The 20,927-nt window shown below is 40.3% G+C and overlaps 1 protein-coding gene, 1 long non-coding RNA gene and 4 other non-coding genes across 6 annotated transcripts; 5 read left to right on the top strand and 1 right to left on the bottom strand.

Moving 5' to 3' along the window:
- Positions 1 to 91: 91 nt before the first annotated feature.
- Positions 92 to 2,703, top strand: LOC117291374. The gene is made up of 2 exons (XM_033773024.1): positions 92 to 1,845; positions 2,676 to 2,703. The coding sequence occupies exons 1-2, from the start codon at positions 92 to 94 to the stop codon at positions 2,701 to 2,703; spliced, it is 1,782 nt and encodes a 593-aa protein (XP_033628915.1).
- Positions 2,704 to 3,386: 683 nt separating this feature from the next.
- Positions 3,387 to 3,458, top strand: Trnam-cau. The gene has a single exon. It is a non-coding gene; the product is annotated as a tRNA-Met (tRNA).
- An 814-nt stretch (positions 3,459 to 4,272) lies between these two features.
- Trnai-uau lies at positions 4,273 to 4,344 on the top strand. Its single transcript has one exon. It is a non-coding gene; the product is annotated as a tRNA-Ile (tRNA).
- A 3,206-nt stretch (positions 4,345 to 7,550) lies between these two features.
- On the top strand, positions 7,551 to 7,622 carry Trnai-uau. Its single transcript has one exon. It is a non-coding gene; the product is annotated as a tRNA-Ile (tRNA).
- A 1,177-nt stretch (positions 7,623 to 8,799) lies between these two features.
- Positions 8,800 to 8,871, top strand: Trnak-cuu. The gene has a single exon. It is a non-coding gene; the product is annotated as a tRNA-Lys (tRNA).
- A 4,874-nt stretch (positions 8,872 to 13,745) lies between these two features.
- On the bottom strand, positions 13,746 to 16,524 carry LOC117291682. The gene is made up of 2 exons (XR_004519188.1): positions 16,457 to 16,524; positions 13,746 to 16,233 (listed from the first exon to the last, which is right to left on the bottom strand). It is a non-coding gene; the product is annotated as an uncharacterized LOC117291682 (long non-coding RNA).
- Positions 16,525 to 20,927: the final 4,403 nt, after the last annotated feature.

Genomic DNA, 20,927 nt, shown 5'->3' with positions numbered 1-20,927 from the left:
CCCATAACCTAGAGGTTAACGGATAGTCTCTGATGCTGAACATGTAAGATTTGCCCTCTGGAACGCCAGATCCTTAACAAACAAAGTTAATATGCTATGTGACTTTGTCATTGGTGACAACATAGACATATTAGCTGTCACAGAGACATGGTGCTCTGGAGATGAGCGGGATGACTTTACGCAGGCACAACTTCTATCCACACTTAAGAACTATGCATGGTACCACAAGCCACGTGTGGGTCGTGCGGGTGGAGGCGTTGGTGTTTGTGTCAACAAATCTTTCCAGGTTCGAACAGTTGAATATCCAGAATTTTCTTCATTTGAGCACATCAACCTGCTATTGACTTCACGCCAACAAACTCCAGTGCATCTGGTTGTTTTATATCGCCCTCAAAGAACGAGCACAGGAGAGATAACAGACCAGTTGTTCCTCCAAGAGTTTTCAACTTTCTTGGAGCAACTGATGTCAACTCCCCATCGTCTTCTGATCGTTGGAGACTTCAACTTTCACGTTGACACTGAAACTGATCGCAGCGCTACTCAGTTTGTGGACCTCATCACATCCCTCAACTTGAAGCAACACGTGTCCTTTCCCACACATCAAGGTGGTCACACACTTGACCTCATTCTTTCTCGTGACACTGAAAGTTTCGTCAGCGTTGTCGGCTCAACCAGCTACCTTCCATCTGATCATGTAGCTGTTAAATGCTCCCTGCACATACGTAAGCCTGGACCTGTGAAAATCACCATCAACATGCGGAAAATTCGTGATATTAACATTGATCATTTTCGCGATGACATTCTGCAATCTGAGTTGTGTGTCTCCCCATCAAATGACACTAAAACCCTTATCGATCAATACGGGCGTGTCCTTTCTGCTCTTCTTGATAAGCATGCTCCGATGATCTCACGTATATTCAGGTGTCATCCTAAGTCCCCTTGGTTCAATGACGAGCTTCGTACTGCAAAACAACTGCGAGCACTGGAAAGGAAGGCCTTTTCTCCAAGAGGCCTAGAAATTGATCGTCAGATTTTTAGAAGTGCCTCTCATCAATACAACAATAAACTATCATCTGCTAAAAAGTGGCACCACAGAGATCAGCTGAAAGACTGCAGTAACCGTGAACTGTTCAGAAAAGTGGATCAACTAACCCGCCCACGCTCTGCAAAGGTTCTTCCGAGTAATCATGGCAGTGCAGTTCCTCTTCCTGAGCGGTTCATTCAATTCTTTGCTGAAAAAGTCAACAAGATAACTGCAGAATTGCAGTCATCTTCACCTACTGACACTGATCGACTTCCTGAACACCAGACAACTTTTTCATTTGACAAATTTAAGCGTGTCACTGAAAAAGAAGTCTTGAAAGTTATCACTAACTCTACTTCAACGACGTGTAATCTTGACCCGATCCCAACTCACCTGCTAAAGAAATGTCTTCATGAACTAACACCTATCATTACTTTTGTTATCAATGAGTCATTTAATAGTGGTTGTTTTCCTGAAAAATTCAAACTTGCAAACATTGTACCAATTCTCAAAGGCTTGAAATGTGATTCTGATGTACTTAATAATTACCGCCCTATTGCAAACTTGAAGTTCTTTGCTAAGACATTAGAAAGAATGGCAGCTTTACAGTTGCAACGGTACTTAAATGATCATGAACTCCACGCAAAATTTCAATCTGGGTACAGATCATTCCATAGTGTTGAAACTGCCTTACTGCGAATAACAAATGATGTATTGTTGACACTTGATAAGGGCGAGGAAGTCATACTTGTCCTCTTAGACTTCTCGTCTGCGTTTGACACCATCAAGCATGATGTCTTGCTGCAACGATTGTCGCAAAGGTTTGGTATTCGCAGTAAGGCACTCGACTGGATTGAGTCTTATTTGTCAAATCGTAACCACACTGTTGTTATAGGAAATGAACAATCGTCAAGTTATTGTATTGCTCAAGGGGTACCTCAAGGTTCTGTGCTAGGTCCCCTGTTGTTTACACTGTACACTGCTCCACTAGAGTCACTAATTGACAATCATAATGTTCATAAAATGTTCTACGCTGATGACACTCAATTGTATATTGCATTTAAACATTCAGAAGCATGTGATGTTATTACTCAGATGGTTGACTGTGTTCAAGCAATTAAGGAATGGTCTCAAATCAACGGTCTTAAGCTCAATAGCAACAAGACTGAATTCCTTCACATATCTTCCCGTTTTCGTTCCACAGATCACATATCATTCATTGATTTAGATGGCACACAGGTTAATTCTGTCAGGAAGTGTCGTAATTTGGGTGCAATATTTGATGATAATTTCACTATGGACAGTTTTGTTTCACAGAAATGCAGATCAGCATCTTTTGCACTTCACAAAATCGGGAAAATTCGCAACCTGATAGATAAACACACTACTGAACGTTTGATTCATGCTTTTGTGGTGTGTCATCTTGATTTTTGCAATAGCCTCCTTTCTGGGATCTCGGCTCGTCAAGTGCAGAAGATGCAGGTTGTGCAGAACTCTGCAGCTCGTCTTATTTATCGTATTAGGAAACATGAACCTGTGTCTGTTATTCTAAGAGACTTACACTGGCTACCTATTCACTCTCGCATTTCATTCAAAATATTGTTGTTAGCATATGAATGTTTTTATGATTTTGCGCCTCCTTATTTGACAGAGCTGTTAACATTGTACACACCTTCTAGAAATCTTCGTTCTAACAAGAAAAAGTTGTTTGTTATTCCACCAGTGATAACCAAATCATATGGTGAACGCAGCTTCGTTCACACTGCCTCAACCTTATGGAACAATCTCCCGGAACACATAAAAAACATTGATTCCATTATTAGGTTTAAGATTGCTTTAAAGACGCACTTATTTATCGTTTAATTCATCCATTTTATTTGTTACCCAGTACGTCTTGTCTTTGTATTCTGTTGTGTTTTTCTCAGAAGCGCTTAGGGACATGTTTGATTTCTATGTGTTATGCGCTATATAAGAATGGTTAATTATTATTATTAGAAATCTCGCTCTGCTAACACTTTTTAAGTAAATGTGTTCAAAGTGTGAAATTTTATTTTTGAGATGGTTTTGTAAACTATTTTGCATCACTTTGTAAGCAAGCAGAGCTGCGCAGTAAAAGCGTGCTGGGCCCATAACCCAGAGGTCCGAGGATCGAAACCTCGCTCTGCTAACACTTTTTAAAGAAATTTAAATGTGTTTAAATTGTGAAATCCTACTTTTGAGATGGTTTTGTACACTATTTTGAATCACTTTGTAAGCAAGGAAAGTGGCGCAGTTTTTTTTTTTTTTTTAAGTGTTTCCAAATTATTGTGTAATCCAGTTTCTTTAAAAAGTTTTGAAAACAAATTTGCATAACTGTGCAGCAAGCAGAGTGGCGCAGTGGAAGCGTGCTGGGCCCATAACCCAGAGGTCCGAGAATCGAAACCTCGCTCTGCTAATAATTTTTAAGGAAATGTGTTCAAATTGTGAAATCCTATTTTTGAGATGGTTTTGAACACTATTTTGCATCACTTTGTAAGCAAGCAGAGTGGCGCAGTGGAAGCGTGCTGGGCCCATAACCCAGGGGTTCCCGGATCGAAATCTCGCTCTGCTAACACTTTTTAAGTAAATGTGTATCACCTTGTAAGCAAGCAGAGTGGCGCAGTGGAAGCGTGCTGGGCCCATAACACAGAGGTTCCCGGATCGAAATCTCGCTCTGCTAATACTTTTTAAGTAAATGTGTTCAAATTGTGAAATCCTATTTTTGAGATGGTTTTGTACACTATTTTGCATCACTTTGTAACCAAGCAGAGTGGCGCAGTGGAAGCGTGCTGGGCCCATAACCTGGAGGTTCCCGGATAGAAATCTCGCTCAGCTAACACTTTTTAAGTAAATGTGTTCAAATTGTGAAATCCTTCTTTTGAGATTGTTTTGTACACTATTTTGCATCACTTGTAAGCTAGCAGAGTGGCGCAGTGGAAGCGTGCTGGGCCCATAACCTTGAGGTTAACGGATAGAAATCTCGCTCTGCTAACACTTTTTAAATAAATGTGTTCAAATTGTGAAATCCTACTTTTGAGATTGTTTTGTACATTATTTTGCATCACTTGTAAGCTAGCAGAGTGGCGCAGTGGAAGCGTGCTGGGCCCATAACCTAGAGGTTAACGGATAGAAATCTCGCTCTGCTAACACTTTTTAAGTAAATTTGTTCAAAATGTGAAATCCTATTTTTGAGATGGTTTTGTACACTACTTTGCATCACTTTGTAAGCAAGCAGAGTGGCGCAGTGGAAGCGTGCTGGGCCTATAACCTAGAGGTCCGAGGATCGAAGTCTCGCTCTGCTAACACTTTTTAAGTAAGTGTGTTCAAAATGTGAAATCCTATTTTTGAGATGGTTTTGTACACTATTTTGAATCACTTTGTAAGCAACAGAGTGGCGCAGTGGAAGCGTGCTGGGCCTATAACCCAGAGGTCCGAGGATCGAAGTCTCGCTCTGCTAAAACTTTTTAAATAAATGTGTTCAAAATGTGAAATCCTATTTTTGAGATGGTTTTGTACACTATTTTGCATCACTTTGTAAGCAAGCAGAGTGGCGCAGTGAAAGCGTGCTGGGCCTATAACCCAGAGGTCCGAGGATCGAAGTCTCGCGCTGCTAACACTTTTTAAGTAAGTGTGTTCAAAATGTGAAATCCTATTTTTGAGATGGTTTTGTACACTATTTTGCATCACTTTGTAAGCAAGCAGAGTGGCGCAGTGGAAGCGTGCTGGGCCCATAACCCAGAGGTTCCCGGATCGAAATCTCGCTCTGCTAACACTTTTTAAGTAAATGTGTTCAAAATGTGAAATCCTATTTTTTAGATGGTTTTGTACACTATTTTGCATCACTTTGTAAACTAGCAGAGTGGCGCAGTGGATGCGTGCTGGGCCCATAACCCAGAGGTTCCCGGATCGAAATCTCTCTCTCTGCTAACACTTTTTAAGTAAATGTGTTAAAATTGTGGAACCCTATTTTTTAGATGGTTTTGTACACTATTTTGCATCACTTTGTAAGCAAGCAGAGTGGCGCAGTGGAAGCGTGCTTGGCTCTTAACCCAGAGGTTCTCGGATCGAAATCTCGCTCTGCTAACACTTTTTAAGTAAATGTGGTCAAGATGTGAAATCCTATTTTTGAGATGGTTTTGTACACTATTTTGAATCACTTTGTAAGCAAGCAGAGTGGCGCAGTGGAAGCGTGCTGGGCCCATAACCCAGAGGTCCGAGGATCGAAGTATCGCTCTGCTAACACTTTTTAAGTAAATGTGTTCAATTTGTGAAATCTTATTTTTGAGATGGTTTTGTACACTATTTTGCATCACTTTGTAAAGTTAGCAAAGTGGCGCAGTGGAAGCGTGCTGGGCCCATAACCCAGATGTTCCCGGATCGAAATCTCGCTCTGCTAACATGTTTTAAGTAAGTGTGTTCAAAATGTGAAATCCTATTTTTGAGATGGTTTTGTACACTATTTTGCATCACTTTGTAAGCTAGCAAAGTGGCGCAGTGGAAGCGTGCTGGGCCCATAACCCAGAGGTCCGAGGATCGAAGTATCGCTCTGCTAACACTTTTTAAGTAAATGTGTTCAATTTGTGAAATCCTATTTTTGAGATGGTTTTGTACACTATTTTGCATCACTTTGTAAAGTTAGCAAAGTGGCGCTGTGGAAGCGTGCTGGGCCCATAACCCAGATGTTCCCGGATCGAAATCTCGCTCTGCTAACATTTTTTAAGTAAGTGTGTTCAAAATGTGAAATCCTATTTTTGAGATGGTTTTGTACACTATTTTGCATCACTTTGTAAGCTAGCAAAGTGGCGTAGTGGAAGCGTGCTGGGCCCATAACCCAGAGGTTCCCGGATCGAAATCTCGCTCTGCTAACATTTTTTAAGTAAGTGTGTTCAAAATGTGAAATCTTATTTTTGAGATGGTTTTGTACACTATTTTGCATCACTTTGTAAGCTAGCAGAGTGGCGCAGTGGAAGCGTGCTGGGCCCATAACCGAGAGGTCCGAGGATCGAAATATCGCTCTGCTAACACTTTTCGAGTAAATGTGTTCAAAATGTAAAATCCTACTTTTCAGATGGTTTTGTACACTATTTTGCATCACTTTGTAAACTAGCAGAGTGGCGCAGTGGATGCGTGCTGGGCCCATAACCCAGAGGTTCCCGGATCGAAATATCGCTCTGCTTACACTTTTTAAGTAAATGTGTTCAAATTGTGAAATCCTACTTTTGAGATTGTTTTGTACACTATTTTGCATCACTTTGTAAGCTAGCAAAGTGGCGCAGTGGAACGTGCTGGGCCCATAACCCAGAGGTTCCCGGATCGAAATCTCGCTCGGCTAAACATTTTTAAGTAAGTGTGTTCAAAATGTGAAATCCTATTTTTGAGATGGTTTTGTACACTATTTTGCATCACTTTGTAAGCTAGCAGAGTGGTGCAGTGGAAGCGTGCTGGGCCCATAACCCAGAGGTTCCCGGATCGAAATCTCGCTCGGCTAAACATTTTTAAGTAAGTGTGTTCAAAATGTGAAATCCTATTTTTGAGATGGTTTTGTACACTATTTTGCATCACTTTGTAAGCTAGCAGAGTGGTGCAGTGGAAGCGTGCTGTGCCCATAACCCAGAGGTTCCCGGATCGAAATCTCGCTCTGCTAACACTTTTGAAGCAAATGTGTTCAAATTGTGAAATCCTATTTTTGAGATGGTTTTGTACACTATTTTGCATCACTTTGTAATGCTAGCAAAGTGGCGCAGTGGAAGCGTGCTGGGCCCATAACCCAGAGGTTCCCGGATCGAAATCTCCCTCTGCTAACATTTCTTAAGCAAATGTGTTCAAATTGTGAAATCCTATTTTTGAGTGGTTTTGTACACTATTTTGCATCACTTTGTAAGCAAGCAGAGTGGCGCAGTGGAAGCGTGCTGGGCCCATAACCTAGAGGTTAACGGATAGAAATCTCGCTCTGCTAACACTTTTTAAGTAAATGTGTTCAAAATTTGAAATCCTACTTTTGAGATGGTTTTGTACACTATTTTGCATCACTTTGTAAGCTAGCAGAGTGGCGAAGTGGAAGCGTGCTGGTCCCATAACCCAGAGTTCCGAGGATCGAAATCTTGCTCTGCTAACACTTTTTAAGTAAATGTGTTCAAAATGTGAAATCCTATTTTTGAGATGGTTTTGTACACTATTTTGCATCACTTTGTAAGCAAGCAGAGTGGCGCAGTGGAAGAGTGCTTGGCCCATAACCCAGAGGTCCGAGGATCGAAATCTCGCTCTGCTAACACTTTTTAAGTAAATGTGTTCAAAATGTGAAATCCTATTTTTGAGATGGTTTTGTACATTATTTTGCATCACTTTGTAAGCTAGCAAAGTGGCGCAGTGGAAGCGTGCTGGGCCCATAACCCAGAGGTTCCCGGATCGAAAGCTCGCTCGGCTAAACATTTTTAAGTAAGTGTGTTCAAAATGTGAAATCCTATTTTTGAGATGGTTTTGTACACTATTTTGAATCACTTTGTAAGCAAGCAGAGTGGCGCAGTGGAAGCGTGCTGGGCCTATAACCCAGAGGTCCGAGGATCGAAGTCTCGCTCTGCTAACACTTTTTAAATAAATGTGTTCAAAATGTGAAATCCTATTTTTGAGATGGTTTTGTACACTATTTTGAATCACTTTGTAAGCAAGCAGAGTGGCGCAGTGGAAGCGTGCTTGGCCCATAACCCAGAGGTTCTCGGATCGAAATCTCGCTCTGCTAACACTTTTTAAGTAAATGTGTTCAAAATGTGAAATCCTATTTTTGAGATGGTTTTGTACACTATTTTGCATCACTTTGTAAGCTAGCAAAGTGGCGCAGTGGAAGCGTGCTGGGCCCATAACCCAGAGGTCCGAGGATCGAAGTATCGCTCTGCTAACACTTTTTAAGTAAATGTGTTCAATTTGTGAAATCTTATTTTTGAGATGGTTTTGTACACTATTTTGCATCACTTTGTAAAGTTAGCAAAGTGGCGCAGTGGAAGCGTGCTGGGCCCATAACCCAGATGTTCCCGGATCGAAATCTCGCTCTGCTAACATTTTTTAAGTAAGTGTGTTCAAAATGTGAAATCCTATTTTTGAGATGGTTTTGTACACTATTTTGCATCACTTTGTAAGCTAGCAGAGTGGCGCAGTGGAAGCGTGCTGGGCCCATAACCGAGAGGTCCGAGGATCGAAATATCGCTCTGCTAACACTTTTCGAGCAAATGTGTTCAAAATGTGAAATCCTACTTTTCAGATGGTTTTGTACACTATTTTGCATCACTTTGTAAACTAGCAGAGTGGCGCAGTGGATGCGTGCTGGGCCCATAACCCAGAGGTTCCCGGATCGAAATCTCTCTCTCTGCTAACACTTTTAGAGTAAATGTGTTCAAATTGTGAAATCCTACTTTTGAGATGGTTTTGTACACTATTTTGCAACACTCTGTAAGCTAGCAGAGTGGCGCAGTGGAAGCGGGCTGGGCCCATAACCCGAGGATCGAAACCTCACTCTGCTAACACTTTTTCAGTAAATGTGTTCAAATTGTGAAATCCTGATTTTGAGATTGTTTTGTACACTATTTTGCATCACTTTGTAAGCAAGCAGAGTAGCGCAGTGGAAGCGTGCTGGGCCCATAACCCAGAGGTTCCCGGATCGAAATCTCGCTCTGCTAACACTTTTTTAGGAAATTAGAATGATTTCAAATTGTGAAATCCTATTTTTGAGATGGTTTTGTACACTTTTTTGCATCACTATGTTCGCAAGCAAAGTGGCCCGGTGGAAGCGTGCTGGGCTCTTAACCCAGAGGTCCGAGGATCGAAACCTCGCTGTGCTAACACATTTTAAGTAAACGTGTTCAAAATGTGAAATCGCTCCAGTAACACTTTTTTTGTTGAAGGTTTTAATATGTGTTCAAATTGTTGTAAAATCCAATTTGCTTCATTTTGTAACAAGCAGAGTGGCGCAGTGGAAGCGTGCATGCTCGGCCCATAACCCAGAGGTCCGAGGACCGAAACCTCGCTCTGCTAACACTTTTATAGGAAAAGTTAAATGTGTTTAAATTGAAATCCAATTTTTCACATTGTTTTGGACAAGCAAAGTTTGTTTGCAAGCAAAGTGGCGCAGTGGAAGCGTGCTTGGCCCATAACCCAGAGGTCCGAGGATCGAAATTGCGCTCTGCTAACACTTTTTTTAAGGAAATTTAAATGTGGTCAAATTGTGTAATCCAACATTTGAGTTAGTTTTGTATGTCTTGCCTCACTTTGTAAGCAATCAGAGTGGCGCACTTGAAATATGCTAGGCACGTAAACAATATGTATAAGGATCGAACCTTCGCTCTGCTAGTAGAGGTCCCAGGGTCAAAACCTCGCTCTGGTAACGCTTTTATAGGAAAATTTAAATGTGCTCAAATTCTGAAATCCAGTTTTTTTAATAGTTTTGGAAACTAATTTGCATCATTTTGTTAGCAAGCATAGTGGAAGTGTGTTGGGCCATATTCCAGAGGTCCGAGGATCGAAACCTCGCTCTGATAACACTTTTATAGGCAAAATTAAAAGAACACGTTGCCTTGGACCGGTCGAGTTGGTCTTTGAAAAGCGTTTGTAACCGTTTTTTATAAAATGCATATGGGTAGTAAGATGTTGTAAAAGTAGAATACAATGATCCACACAAACATGCCTCGAAATTGCACGGTTTTCCTTTTACCTCGTCGACTAATACGGTCGGCCATTTATGGGAGTCAAATTGTTGACTCCCATAAAATTAATGGCCGACCGTGTTAGTTCGCACAGTAAAAGGAAAACCACGCAATTTAGAGGCAAACTTGTGTGGATCATTGTATTCTACTTTTAAAATATCTTTCCAACCATATGCATTGTATTTAAAAAAAAAACGGTTACAAACCCTTTTTATAGACCAACTCGTCCGATCCAAGGCAACGTGTTCCTTTAAATGTGCTCAATTTCTGAAATCCAGTTTTTTAGATAGTTTTGAAAACTAATTTGCATCCTCCTTTTGACCTCTCTTTATTGCGAGATCAGAGGGAGATGAGATTCCGCAAAGGTGATCAAAAAACAAGTGTGAACGCAGATCGAGATCGAGATCTGCAATTAAGCTGCTCACATCCGGCCAACTTTGTGTAATCTTCCTCCATGGTGTAATTTACATTGGGATTGTATACATTGTGCATGTGCACTCTATCGTGAACTGGTCCCCGACCCCATAATTCGTATGATACTGGTATTCCAACATCACAGTGATTGTGGATGCATAAACTCACACGCTTTGCGTCCTCCAGAATTTTCAGTACCCACCTTTTTTCGTTCAGCATCTAACGTTAGCATATTTTTTAGCATTCAAACAAATTTGTTTGGAATATAATTATTATTTATACAGTTATAACATAGGGAATAATCGTCAGTTTGGTCAGTTTTGTGTCTGAATTTTCGTCGAGTTCCGGTTATTTCAGGGAACATGCGCGCGCACAATCAATGACCTCACACAGTAACCTTTGCCGTCAGCTGAACTGAACTTCCGTTTAACTATAGACCCGAGATCAATGTGAGATCACACTTAAGTGTGAACGCGGCAAAAAAAAACATGCTTTCGGGATCTGATCCTCCTTGGATCCGTGTGGGAGGATCTAGTGTAAACGCGGTGCCAGTGTCGCCCTTTAAGACGGGATCTGATCCTCCTTGGATCCGTGTTGGAGGATCTAGTGTAAACGCGGTGCCAGTGTCGCCCTTTATGACGGGATCTGATCCTCCTTGGATCCGTGTTGGAGGATCTAGTGTAAACGCGGTGCCAGTGTCGCCCTTTAAGACGGGATCTGATCCTCCTTGGATCCGTGTGGGAGGATCTAGTGTAAACGCGGTGCCAGTGTCGCCCTTTAAGACGGGATCTGATCCTCCTTGGATCCGTGTGGGAGGATCTAGTGTAAACGCGGTGCCAGTGTCGCCCTTTATGACGGGATCTGATCCTCCTTGGATCCGTGTTGGAGGATCTAGTGTAAACGCGGTGCCAGTGTCGCCCTTTAAGACGGGATCTGATCCTCCTTGGATCCGTGTTGGAGGATCTAGTGTAAACGCGGTGCCAGTGTCGCCCTTTACGACTTATAATTTTTGTTAAGTTTAATGTAGCTGTAGTGTGGTGCGTTTTTGGCTCTTCATTGTTAATTTCAGCAGAATTGGTTTTAACTGTTTATGTTGTTCTTCTTTGACTTTGTTCCACTGGGCAAACTTGTTGTCGACACTACTAAGGGACCGTACTGACACGTATTTGAGTTTTGAGGTCCGATGGGATCATTTTGATAATTTAGATCTTCTTTGGCGCATTTTTAGCCTGTCTTTGTTATCTTGTCAGGCTACGCTAAGTCATGTGCATGGTAACATTGGTTCAATCAATTCAATCCAGTTAAATTTAGCACACAGTTTACAAAATATCGGGATGATCCAGGGGTGGATTTCCCAAAGAGTTAAGACTAGTCTTATCTTGAGTTAGGACGAGTTACTAGTCCAAACTTAGGACTACCTTCAATTTTTAATATCTCCTAGGACTAGTCCTAAGTTAGGACTAGTCCTAACTCTTTGTGAAATCGACCCCTGATCCCCTGCAGCAACTCCCCCCCCCCCTCCGGCCTCGATTTTAATTCATTGGATGAGGATTTCCTGAGACCTTTCCTCTCCTTCTGGCAGAGTTAGCTCGCATTAGCCCAAAATACTGATTTAAACTTTACTAGTCCGCGACTTACATTCAAATGTAACATTTTAGTAGGTCCTACTCTTTGTGAAAACCTTGTAAAACGGTATAGCGAAATATTTGTGTGGGAGCCCATGTTTGACGGCTGAGTCACAAATCTTCTGTAAAAGGTTAGATTAGGGTGACATCAATTCCAAGATAGGGTCACAGGAGGCACAAATTCCTGGACAATGAGGCAATTATTAATTAGTCCTGAAGAAATCTGCCCTACCTGAAGGTTCATATCCAGAATATTTCCAATGGAGGGCGCCCTGTCTAGAAAGCAATTGGCAAACAACATATTTTGTGTTCATAAACGCAGGCACATTATTCATTAAGATATTTATGTTATTCTCTGAGAGAACAACATTGTTTATTACTTTAGATTGACTACATGAAAAAGGACAACCTATCCAAGCTTTAGACAGCCATTAATTAACTGTATACTGCTCGTAAGTTGAGTTACGTGATGTATGTCACTTGTTTATTATGATTGCCCTTGTCTTTATAACATGGAGCTTATATCGAGACGGAACGTCATAGAGGATACATAGCTTTAATCTTATTAACAGTCAACTCATTGCCATTGACATAATATAAAACTGGCTATTAAACAGGACGATGGAGAATTCAGGCCTTTTCTGCTAATCATGATGCATAACTGAGTTAAATGCCACATTTTCCGGTGTGCCGCGTTTCCAGGGACTCGCTAGCAATGTCTCCCTGTTTTTATCCGATCGTAATCCACCCCTTGGGCAAACGTCTTACACGTGACAGGTTAGTATTCAATACGTATATTAGTAAATACTCCCTACGGAGCAATGGCGAACTCTACAAATCCGAACGGGCGTCTGGATTTTGTCTAGGGCAAAGACTTTAAGCCATTAGCGTATTGCTGAGTGTTAGCGTACCCTTGTCCCTACCATGAAACACGGGCCTCAAACTGCCTCCGGGGACGGAAGAACATGAAGGACAGACAAACCAAAAAGACTTGAGAATGAATACTGGTCTAGAAATTGGCTGTTTTTTCATTCTGTATGGTTAAAAAGGACCAGTGAGTTGCAATTGCAAGCTCATTTTATGCATCCAACAATGACCATGGATCTTGCCGCTTTAATTTACTAACATAGCAAATGTTGTGGTTTAATGTTGATAGTCGAAAGCAGATGGGCGAGGCAAGGGTAGTTAAACACTAATTTGCGGGAATACTGGCAGCTCCTTGTTAAATTGAACAATACAGGGAGTAAATAAACCTGTAGGATCCAAAACGTTCAAAGTTTATCCGTCGATTAACGTTTGAGGGTTTCTCTCAAAAATACCCTGCCCTGACATCCAAATGGGACTGCATTAAATAGATGTTTTAGTTATGGCCCAAGTAAGTTAGTTTTAAAAACCCAAGTAAGTTATTTTTATAACGCCCACAAATAAATTAAAAGTAAGTTAGTTTATGAAGCCCCAGAACGTTTACATTGTTTCAAAGTTTTGACCGATTAGCTACCCTTCTGCCGTTGATGGCGTGCGTAAAAAAGGCAACTTCGACGGCATTGTGCGAGATTGCTTTGTTGCAACAAATCTGCTACACAAAACAGGGCTCCCACATGTGACGTAGTGATGACGTAATAGGGCTTTTCGCGAATTTTTCTGAAAAGCACCTGTCGTGAGAAGAGTACTAAAAAAAAATATTTTCTTTACATTTAAATCTGTTTAATCCCATCTAAACTCAATTCCCATATTGATTTAAAATGTTTCGAATGGCTTTCAGCGTAAATCACTTATTGTCGTTTTTTGTTCAAGCTGATCTTTAAGTGACAGGCTGTTAATAAAACTAGAAATTTTTGCAATTGATTGCCCATGGAGAGTGACATTTATAGACACAAGGGCTGTTGAGCTTTAATTGTCCAAATTATTTCAAAAGGAAGTGATCGGCAAAATGGATCAAGCACACCGTGTTTTACAACAAATACCAACCATCAGTGCAGTTTAAGTTTTGCGTTTTTATTTCGTCAAATTCATTTACAGTGAAATATAGTTAGAGTTAGGTAAATCAATCAAGAATTCGTTGGCACTTCGAGATGTACACGTTTGCACTTGGTGTTTGTTTAAACATTCATACTCTTTGCACAACATATATATAGGTTACATGTGACGCTTAAATAAAAACCATACAGGCTTTACTCATGTATTATTCGTCATCCTGTGATTTCAGTTCAAATATCTGAATAACTGGTAATTTGTACAGAGAGTACATCAGAGTACATCCTAGTCTGAAGCATCTCCCTATAGACTAATCGGCGAGACGTTGAATGATCATGTTTATGTCTTAATTCAATTGCGTTGACAAATAGTGCATCACAATAGGTCAATGTCAAACCTCGATAATCATTAAGAGTTGGGCAACACAACATCCCACTAAACATTACTAAGTCTAAGGTTTGGAATTAATATAATTAATACTTGTTTAACACTTGGTGTAAGAAAAATAAAACAAATCAAGATCTAGAATACTCATTGCCCTGTACTTTGCCCTTTGTTTATCATCAAATATTTCAAAACTGCACACTGATGTTTGTCTTAATTGACACCAAGTTGGTGGAAAAGAATGAAGTTGTAAATGACGATGTTAGTTTGTGTTCAAACCCAACAATTGTTTTCAATTAAATAAATTCTGTCTCAGTGCAGTCTCTTATAAAGGTTGTATCCTCAAATTTGCTTGAAATACGAAGAAATAATGGCTTTATTTATTGTAAAAGCTTTTTTATAGTCTTGTATAACTAATGAAACGGTCGACTGTGTGGTTATGTTTTGTTTACAACAATTTCAGTGATGTCAAAGTGCAATGGGATTGTTTTTTACAAGCTTTAATTGGTTTTAGTTTAGATGACCAGGTCATGCCAAACTCAGTGATCTAGCCAACTCACAACTCACCCCAAGAAATCAAATATCCACACATCGGCCGATAGTAAAACAAAAGTGCAGGCGAAACCAATCACTGAGATTGATTTAAAGGTCATGACTATTTTGCAATGCAAGCACTCAGAGTGTTGGGCGTGTAACTATCTCATTAAGTCAAAAGTCATTTTGACGGACAGGTGTCGATTGGCCAATTACCTCCCGCGGCAAAATTCAATTCAACAGTCATGGCTCGACTTAATTTGTGAATCAATTACCAAAAGAAAAGCGGAGAAAGAAGGTTGTGGAAAGAGCACACGAAATAGTTCTGTGTTAAATCTCATAGACAGTTCAAATGAGCTTCTGAACGTTGTTTAGGGTTATGTCAAAAAGGGCATGTCAAAGGCTTGGAACAAGCCCACACTGACATTCGATTTGGTTTTAAACTTATGAAGAAAATTGTAAAGAACATCTGTTACCTTTTACATACAATGTTAAAAGAACAGTGTTACTAAAACAATTAATTTTTTTTTGGCAAACAGGTAATACACTGTATCCTTCTCTAATGTTTTACTTTATTTTCCAAACACATGTTTTGTAAAAGTATCTGAGCAAGCTCTACTCTTAAACGTTTGTAGTTTCCGAAATAGTTAAAGAAGTTATCCTTTGTGAATCGAGTCGATATTATAATAGTCACTATTTATTATTTTGTCTTTTAAAACGTTTATGCAACTACAATTAGTTGTAGTTTAGAGTCCCTTTGACAGTCGTTGTCATTGATCTCACGCTTTGAAAAAGGTCCCTAATGACATTCAGCTCGTGTTTCTAAGACGAAAATTTGTCATTTCAAAAATAATGTTCATTGACAGTGTGTATTGGCCTCCATTGGACTGCTTACGGTACGGCCCCTAGTCCATGGAATCGTACGATGACGTCATTGATGCGTTCATCTTAGCAGGCCTCCCATGGCGAATGAATAACGTGAGAATGCAGGAAAGCTGCCAGACTAGTAATGGCTTGGTCGTTTAAACGGGATATCTGTAGTTTGTTGTTTCGAAGAAAACTAAAAACGTTGACAGCACAATACGGTGCTATAATTAAACAGTATGTCTCTGAGTCAAAGGTTGAGATGCCATCAGGGGCAAGCTATCCACACAGCAATTGATCGTGTCAGATAGGTCAAATCATCTCGCCATTCAGCCATTTCATAGAAGCAGATGGTCCTCTGTCCCGTATGAAATAACAAGATAAATTATTATGGTCCGTCCTTTAAGAGTGGTGGCGTTTTACTCATCCTCGAATGCGTAGTAGCCGGGGTCCTGATTGATCTCCTCACCCGTATTAAACATCCTCTTCCGGAAGATCCCTGCAGCGAAGTGATAATCCTGCTGTTCTGGCCCCCTGCTTAGCGACGACAAAGGGCGTCGTTTCCTCTGGGTTTCCGATTCGATTGCCTTATCGATAAATCGATTCCGTAGTTCGTCTAATCTGGTGGATTGTACCCGCTGACTTACTAGACACCAACAACACAACATGACGAGAATCAGAAGCAACTTTGGTCCCATCCTAATATCTGAATGCACAAAATCAAATTATTAATTAATATGATAGGCTAATCAACCTAGTTGTTCAATAGATAAACTTAAATTTAAGAAAATATTTTGATACTTTAGTTTCAACTTCGTCATTAAACCAACCAAATCTCCCTCAGGAAAATGAAATTTCTTTAAACGTCCTTTTAAGTTAATCTGCCAGTAGACACAACGTGTCCACATGTAACAATCTTAGATACACACCTTCAATGTTGTGACTAAAGCTGAAAAGGTGTTATTTGTAGTTCTGTACAGTTGACGGTTTCCTGTAAAATACAAAATGAATTGAAATGATTTATAATAACACCTAATATTAATAAGGATAATCAATGTGTGGTGAAGAGGTTTTCAACTAGTGGTTTAATCTCACCGAGGCCTGGTTCTTGATGATTTTACCCAGACGAAGTCGAGGTAATTATCAAGAACCAGGCCTCGGCGGGTTTAAACCACTAGTTGAAAACACACTTTGATTCCCATTCATTAATAACTCTTTTGTTAAAAGGCGTAATAAAGTAAGAAACTCTGTAAAACCATGGAGGAAGGAAGAGAAGGAGCTCGAACGAAGGGACTTCAAAAGTCGAACCTGCGATACCGCGGTCGCTTAACGACACCTCGTAATCACCCACATATCTTACACAGACAATGAGCGACCTGGGCCCAATTTCATAGAGCTGCTTAACGGTCGATTTTGTGCTTAACGGGCGCACCTAGCAAATTTTTCATTTCATAACCTTGCTTAAGCAAGGTTTTTTGCTTACATAGGTAAGCAAACAAAAAGGGTCCTTAAAGCCTCTATTTTGCTTAAGCACCCTATTCACACAGCGCATAGTGCAACATTCATTGCAAACGATGTTATTGTGCCGGCACAGCGGTGATTGTACGTGCGTTTGTATGGTAGATGTAGCGAATAAACGAGTGTCTAAAATGCTTCAGAATCATGTTGTACAATGTATCTTCTTGTTTACTTTCAAGTTAGTGTGTAAACCTTTCGAGGGGCACTTTGAACCATTACAAATAATACATATCAGACACAGAAGGTGATGAATTTTTGGTATCGCCACTCGAGTGCACTCCGCATTTATTTCGCCCGCCATTTAGTCAGCACCTTCTTCTTTTCGATTAAGCAAACGATCTAAAATGTTGCGCGCGCAGTTTGTTTACGTGCTTAAGCTAGCAACCGCTGGTGAAATAGGTTTACGCTTAAGCAATTTTTGTTGCTACGTTAAGCCAACATATTTGCTTACCGTTAAGCAGCCCTAGGCCATGCACACAGTGCAAAATACACTGCCTTCTTCTGTTTTGCTTAGGCAAACGATCTTAAATCTCCGCGCGCAGATTGTTTACGTGCTTGAGCTCGTGTACGTTTAGCATGGAATCCGAATGGTTTTAAGCAATTATTTTTGCTACGTTAAACGAAAAAAATTGCTTACCGTTAAGCAGCTCTATGAAATTGGGCCCTGGCGTATGTGAGTTTGCGCGTGCGCACTTGGTTCTTCGCTCAACTATGGTGTCGTATGTCGTATGGATATAATACAGAAAAACTACTTTTTTGAGACCTGATAAAAATTGTGTACACTTGTGCTCACCAAATCGAAAAACACAGTTGAATACAAACCACCCTCGTGTGCTAATACCCAAATTTTGAACCACCGCTAGTGACCGGAAAGTCACAAAAAATGTAAAAATATGCCATGATGTTTCCGTGAAACACCACAAACGGTAGATGAAAACGTGTGTATTCACAATTCTTGTCTCCAATGATTCAACTTTACACGCAGGCAAGAGCGCAGACTGGCAGTATCACACGTTCTGCACAAAAAGATTTAATCCCGCTCGTTAATCGGCCGTCCAGCTGGAGGTCTCCTATCTTTTTCCACTGGCCAGACAGGGGCATTGTCAGAGTATTCTTTCGTTCGAGCTCCTTCCCTTCCTTCCTCCATGGTAAAAACTAATCCGTTTCCGAGTGCTTGAGTTCTGTATGTTTCCACCTCCATGGTATGTTCAGTATACATAATGAATGTACATGTACGATGTCAATACGCGTGTTTCCGGTTCCGTACGTGCGCATGCGCGTATAGTCTTGGTGCCTATTTGCTGGTTTTCCTTTCACACACAGCGCGGCAAAATCACCGACAGCGCCTGCATCGCCCGTAACAAGAAACGTCTTGCATCAAGACTAGCGCGGACAACCGGTTATAAACACTGGTCATTATCAACGGTTTAAACACCCCCACGTGGCGCGCTCTCCATCAATAGGAATAGCAAAACTGTCTGAGGTATTTGTGAATGTTAATTAAAAGTTCGTGTAATGCCTGTCATTATATCGACCTCACACAGTGAGGAAGGGACCATTCGTAATGGGAGACTTTCTGGGACGATAGAGGGCAGCAGACTTACCGGGTAAATCCATTGTTCTCAGAATTATGCGCATGTTCAGAACTACGTAAACAATGGAAATTTACCCGGTAAGTCTGCTGCCGCCTAGCGTTGGAAAGTCTCCTATTGTAAGTGTTTAAAAAATAACTGAAAATCAAAACTTTGTTTTTATAGAAAATTATGTGGGAGGAAAAAAATTACCAGTGGCAATGATTGTCAACTTCATTCCTGATTAAACTACAAAGTCAAAATTTTCAGAGTGAGCCAGGAAAGCTTAGGCCATTGGAAACTACTGGAGACATGTGATCTGAAATATCTAGTTCTTTTGAGGCATTGCTTTGTTCTTCAGGGTAGAATAGAATAGAATATAATAGAATAATTTATTGTCCACGTTTAAAACATAGAAACTTGACATCTACTGGCCAAATTACAAGTATATACAATCAATATAAAAACTATAAAAGTTACAAAATAAGTTAAGTTAGAAATACAAAGCAACAAAATACAAAAAACCCACACACTAAAAAATGCACCAGTCAAAACAATGCTAACCGGTCACAATAGGACATGAAGACAACAACAGGCTGGGGAAAAAAATACTACTCCTACCCCCTTGTAGCAACCCGTGACCAGCTAACGCTGCCCCGACCAATCCATTCGAACAGAGCGAACAATACATTAAATACAAAGCCATCATGGTAAAAAGTTCTAACAACCCTTAGTAACCCTGCTAGCATTGTTGTTGAACATGTGAATAACATTAGGAACAAATGATCATCTGGTGCGGCATAGTGAAGTCCTAGGAACAGAAAGACGAATACCTGACCTATTGTTACATTGTAACATTATTGTTAAGTGGGTGTACTTTAAGCATGAGTCTTTTTTCATACAGTGAACCAATCGGATCCTGATCATTACCAATTAAACGCTGAGCGATTTTCCTAGGTCTCTCCAGTTTCTTTACATTTTGTTTAGACAGATTACCAAAGTTACAGATCAAAAAGTGAGAATACTTTGAATCAGTGACTGGTAAAAAAGATTTAAGATCCTATTGTCAACGTGGAACTCTTTTTCTAGTTTTCTCAAGAAGTGCAACCTTTGGTTAGCTTTACTAGAAAGTAATTGTGAAATAGTGTTCCAATTGAGTTTATTGTCAATAACTGTGCCTAAATACTTGTACTCTGAAACCTGCTCAATAGGATGATTATGGATGACCAGGGGTTCATCGACTGCAGCTGAGCGACGGAAGTCAAAGATCATTTCCTTGGTTTTCTTGACGTTAAGCACTAAATGATGGCGCTCACACCAGTCGACAAACTTTTTGACAGATGTATTCAGTGGAATCATTGGTTAAGTAACCGCTAATAACTGTGTCGTCTGCATACTTAATTAAACTGCAGTTGGGACTTAAGATTAACACAGTCACTGGTGTACAGAGAAAACAAAACAGGTGACACCACGCAGCCTTGGGGAGCACCTATACTCACATATTTGACACTAGACACCATATTATTACATTTTACCCTCTCTGGTCTATCTAAGAGAAAATTGATTGTGAATAACCAAAGCAAGCTGTGGTGATACATCCAGACTCAATAACTTATCAATTAAAATAATGTGGAACAATTGAGTTAAAAGCACTTGGAAAATCAATAAAAATCCATCTAACAAAAGACTTGGAGGCATCTAAATGAGTGTACAATTTCTGAAGAAATATGGTCACAGCATCTTCAACACCCCTATTACTCCTGTAAGCAAACTGAGATACTTGGCTATTCAACATGTTTAAAAGAAGCCTTTCAAAACATTTCATTACATTGGATGAATAGTGCTATAGGGCGATAGTCATTCATTTCCTTCGGGTTCCTGACCTTCGGTAGAGGGGTAATAAAAGAAGATTTCCAGCTCTTTGGAACAACTCCACTGTCTAGTATAAGATTAAAAATATGAGTAAAAATGTGGGCAAGTTTTTGGCTACACAGATTTAAAACCCTGTTTGGGATGCCATCAGGGCCAGGAGCTTTCCTAACATTAGTCCTCGCAAAAACATTACGAATCTCATCAATATTTACAACAAGGGAGTCATTAGAGTCCTGAATCTTATTTTATTTTTAATTGCACAGTGGTATTGTTTTCATCGTGAAAACTGTCACGCAGCTCTCGAGTTATGACCATATAAGTTTTGCTCAAGTTTTCTTTTGTAGTCTAACTTTGACCGTTTGACTTGTCTGTCGATTTCTTTCTGAATTCCTTTGACTTCAGATTTATCTCCCTTGGCGAACGCTGCCCTTTTCCTTTT

Source organism: Asterias rubens, chromosome 6 (assembly GCF_902459465.1).
Source record: "Asterias rubens chromosome 6, eAstRub1.3, whole genome shotgun sequence".
Lineage (NCBI taxonomy): Eukaryota > Metazoa > Echinodermata > Asteroidea > Forcipulatida > Asteriidae > Asterias > Asterias rubens.
This window is presented reverse-complemented; position numbering and strand designations above follow the sequence as displayed.

Excerpts from the sequence above, each read along its gene's own strand:
- LOC117291374 (XM_033773024.1), top strand. The coding sequence starts at position 92 with ATGCTATGTGACTTTGTCATTGGTGACAACATAGACATATTAGCTGTC. Across the intron at positions 1,846-2,675 it reads CTGCAACGATTGTCGCAAAG|AGCTGTTAACATTGTACACA; the intron begins GTTTGGTATTCG and ends CTTATTTGACAG.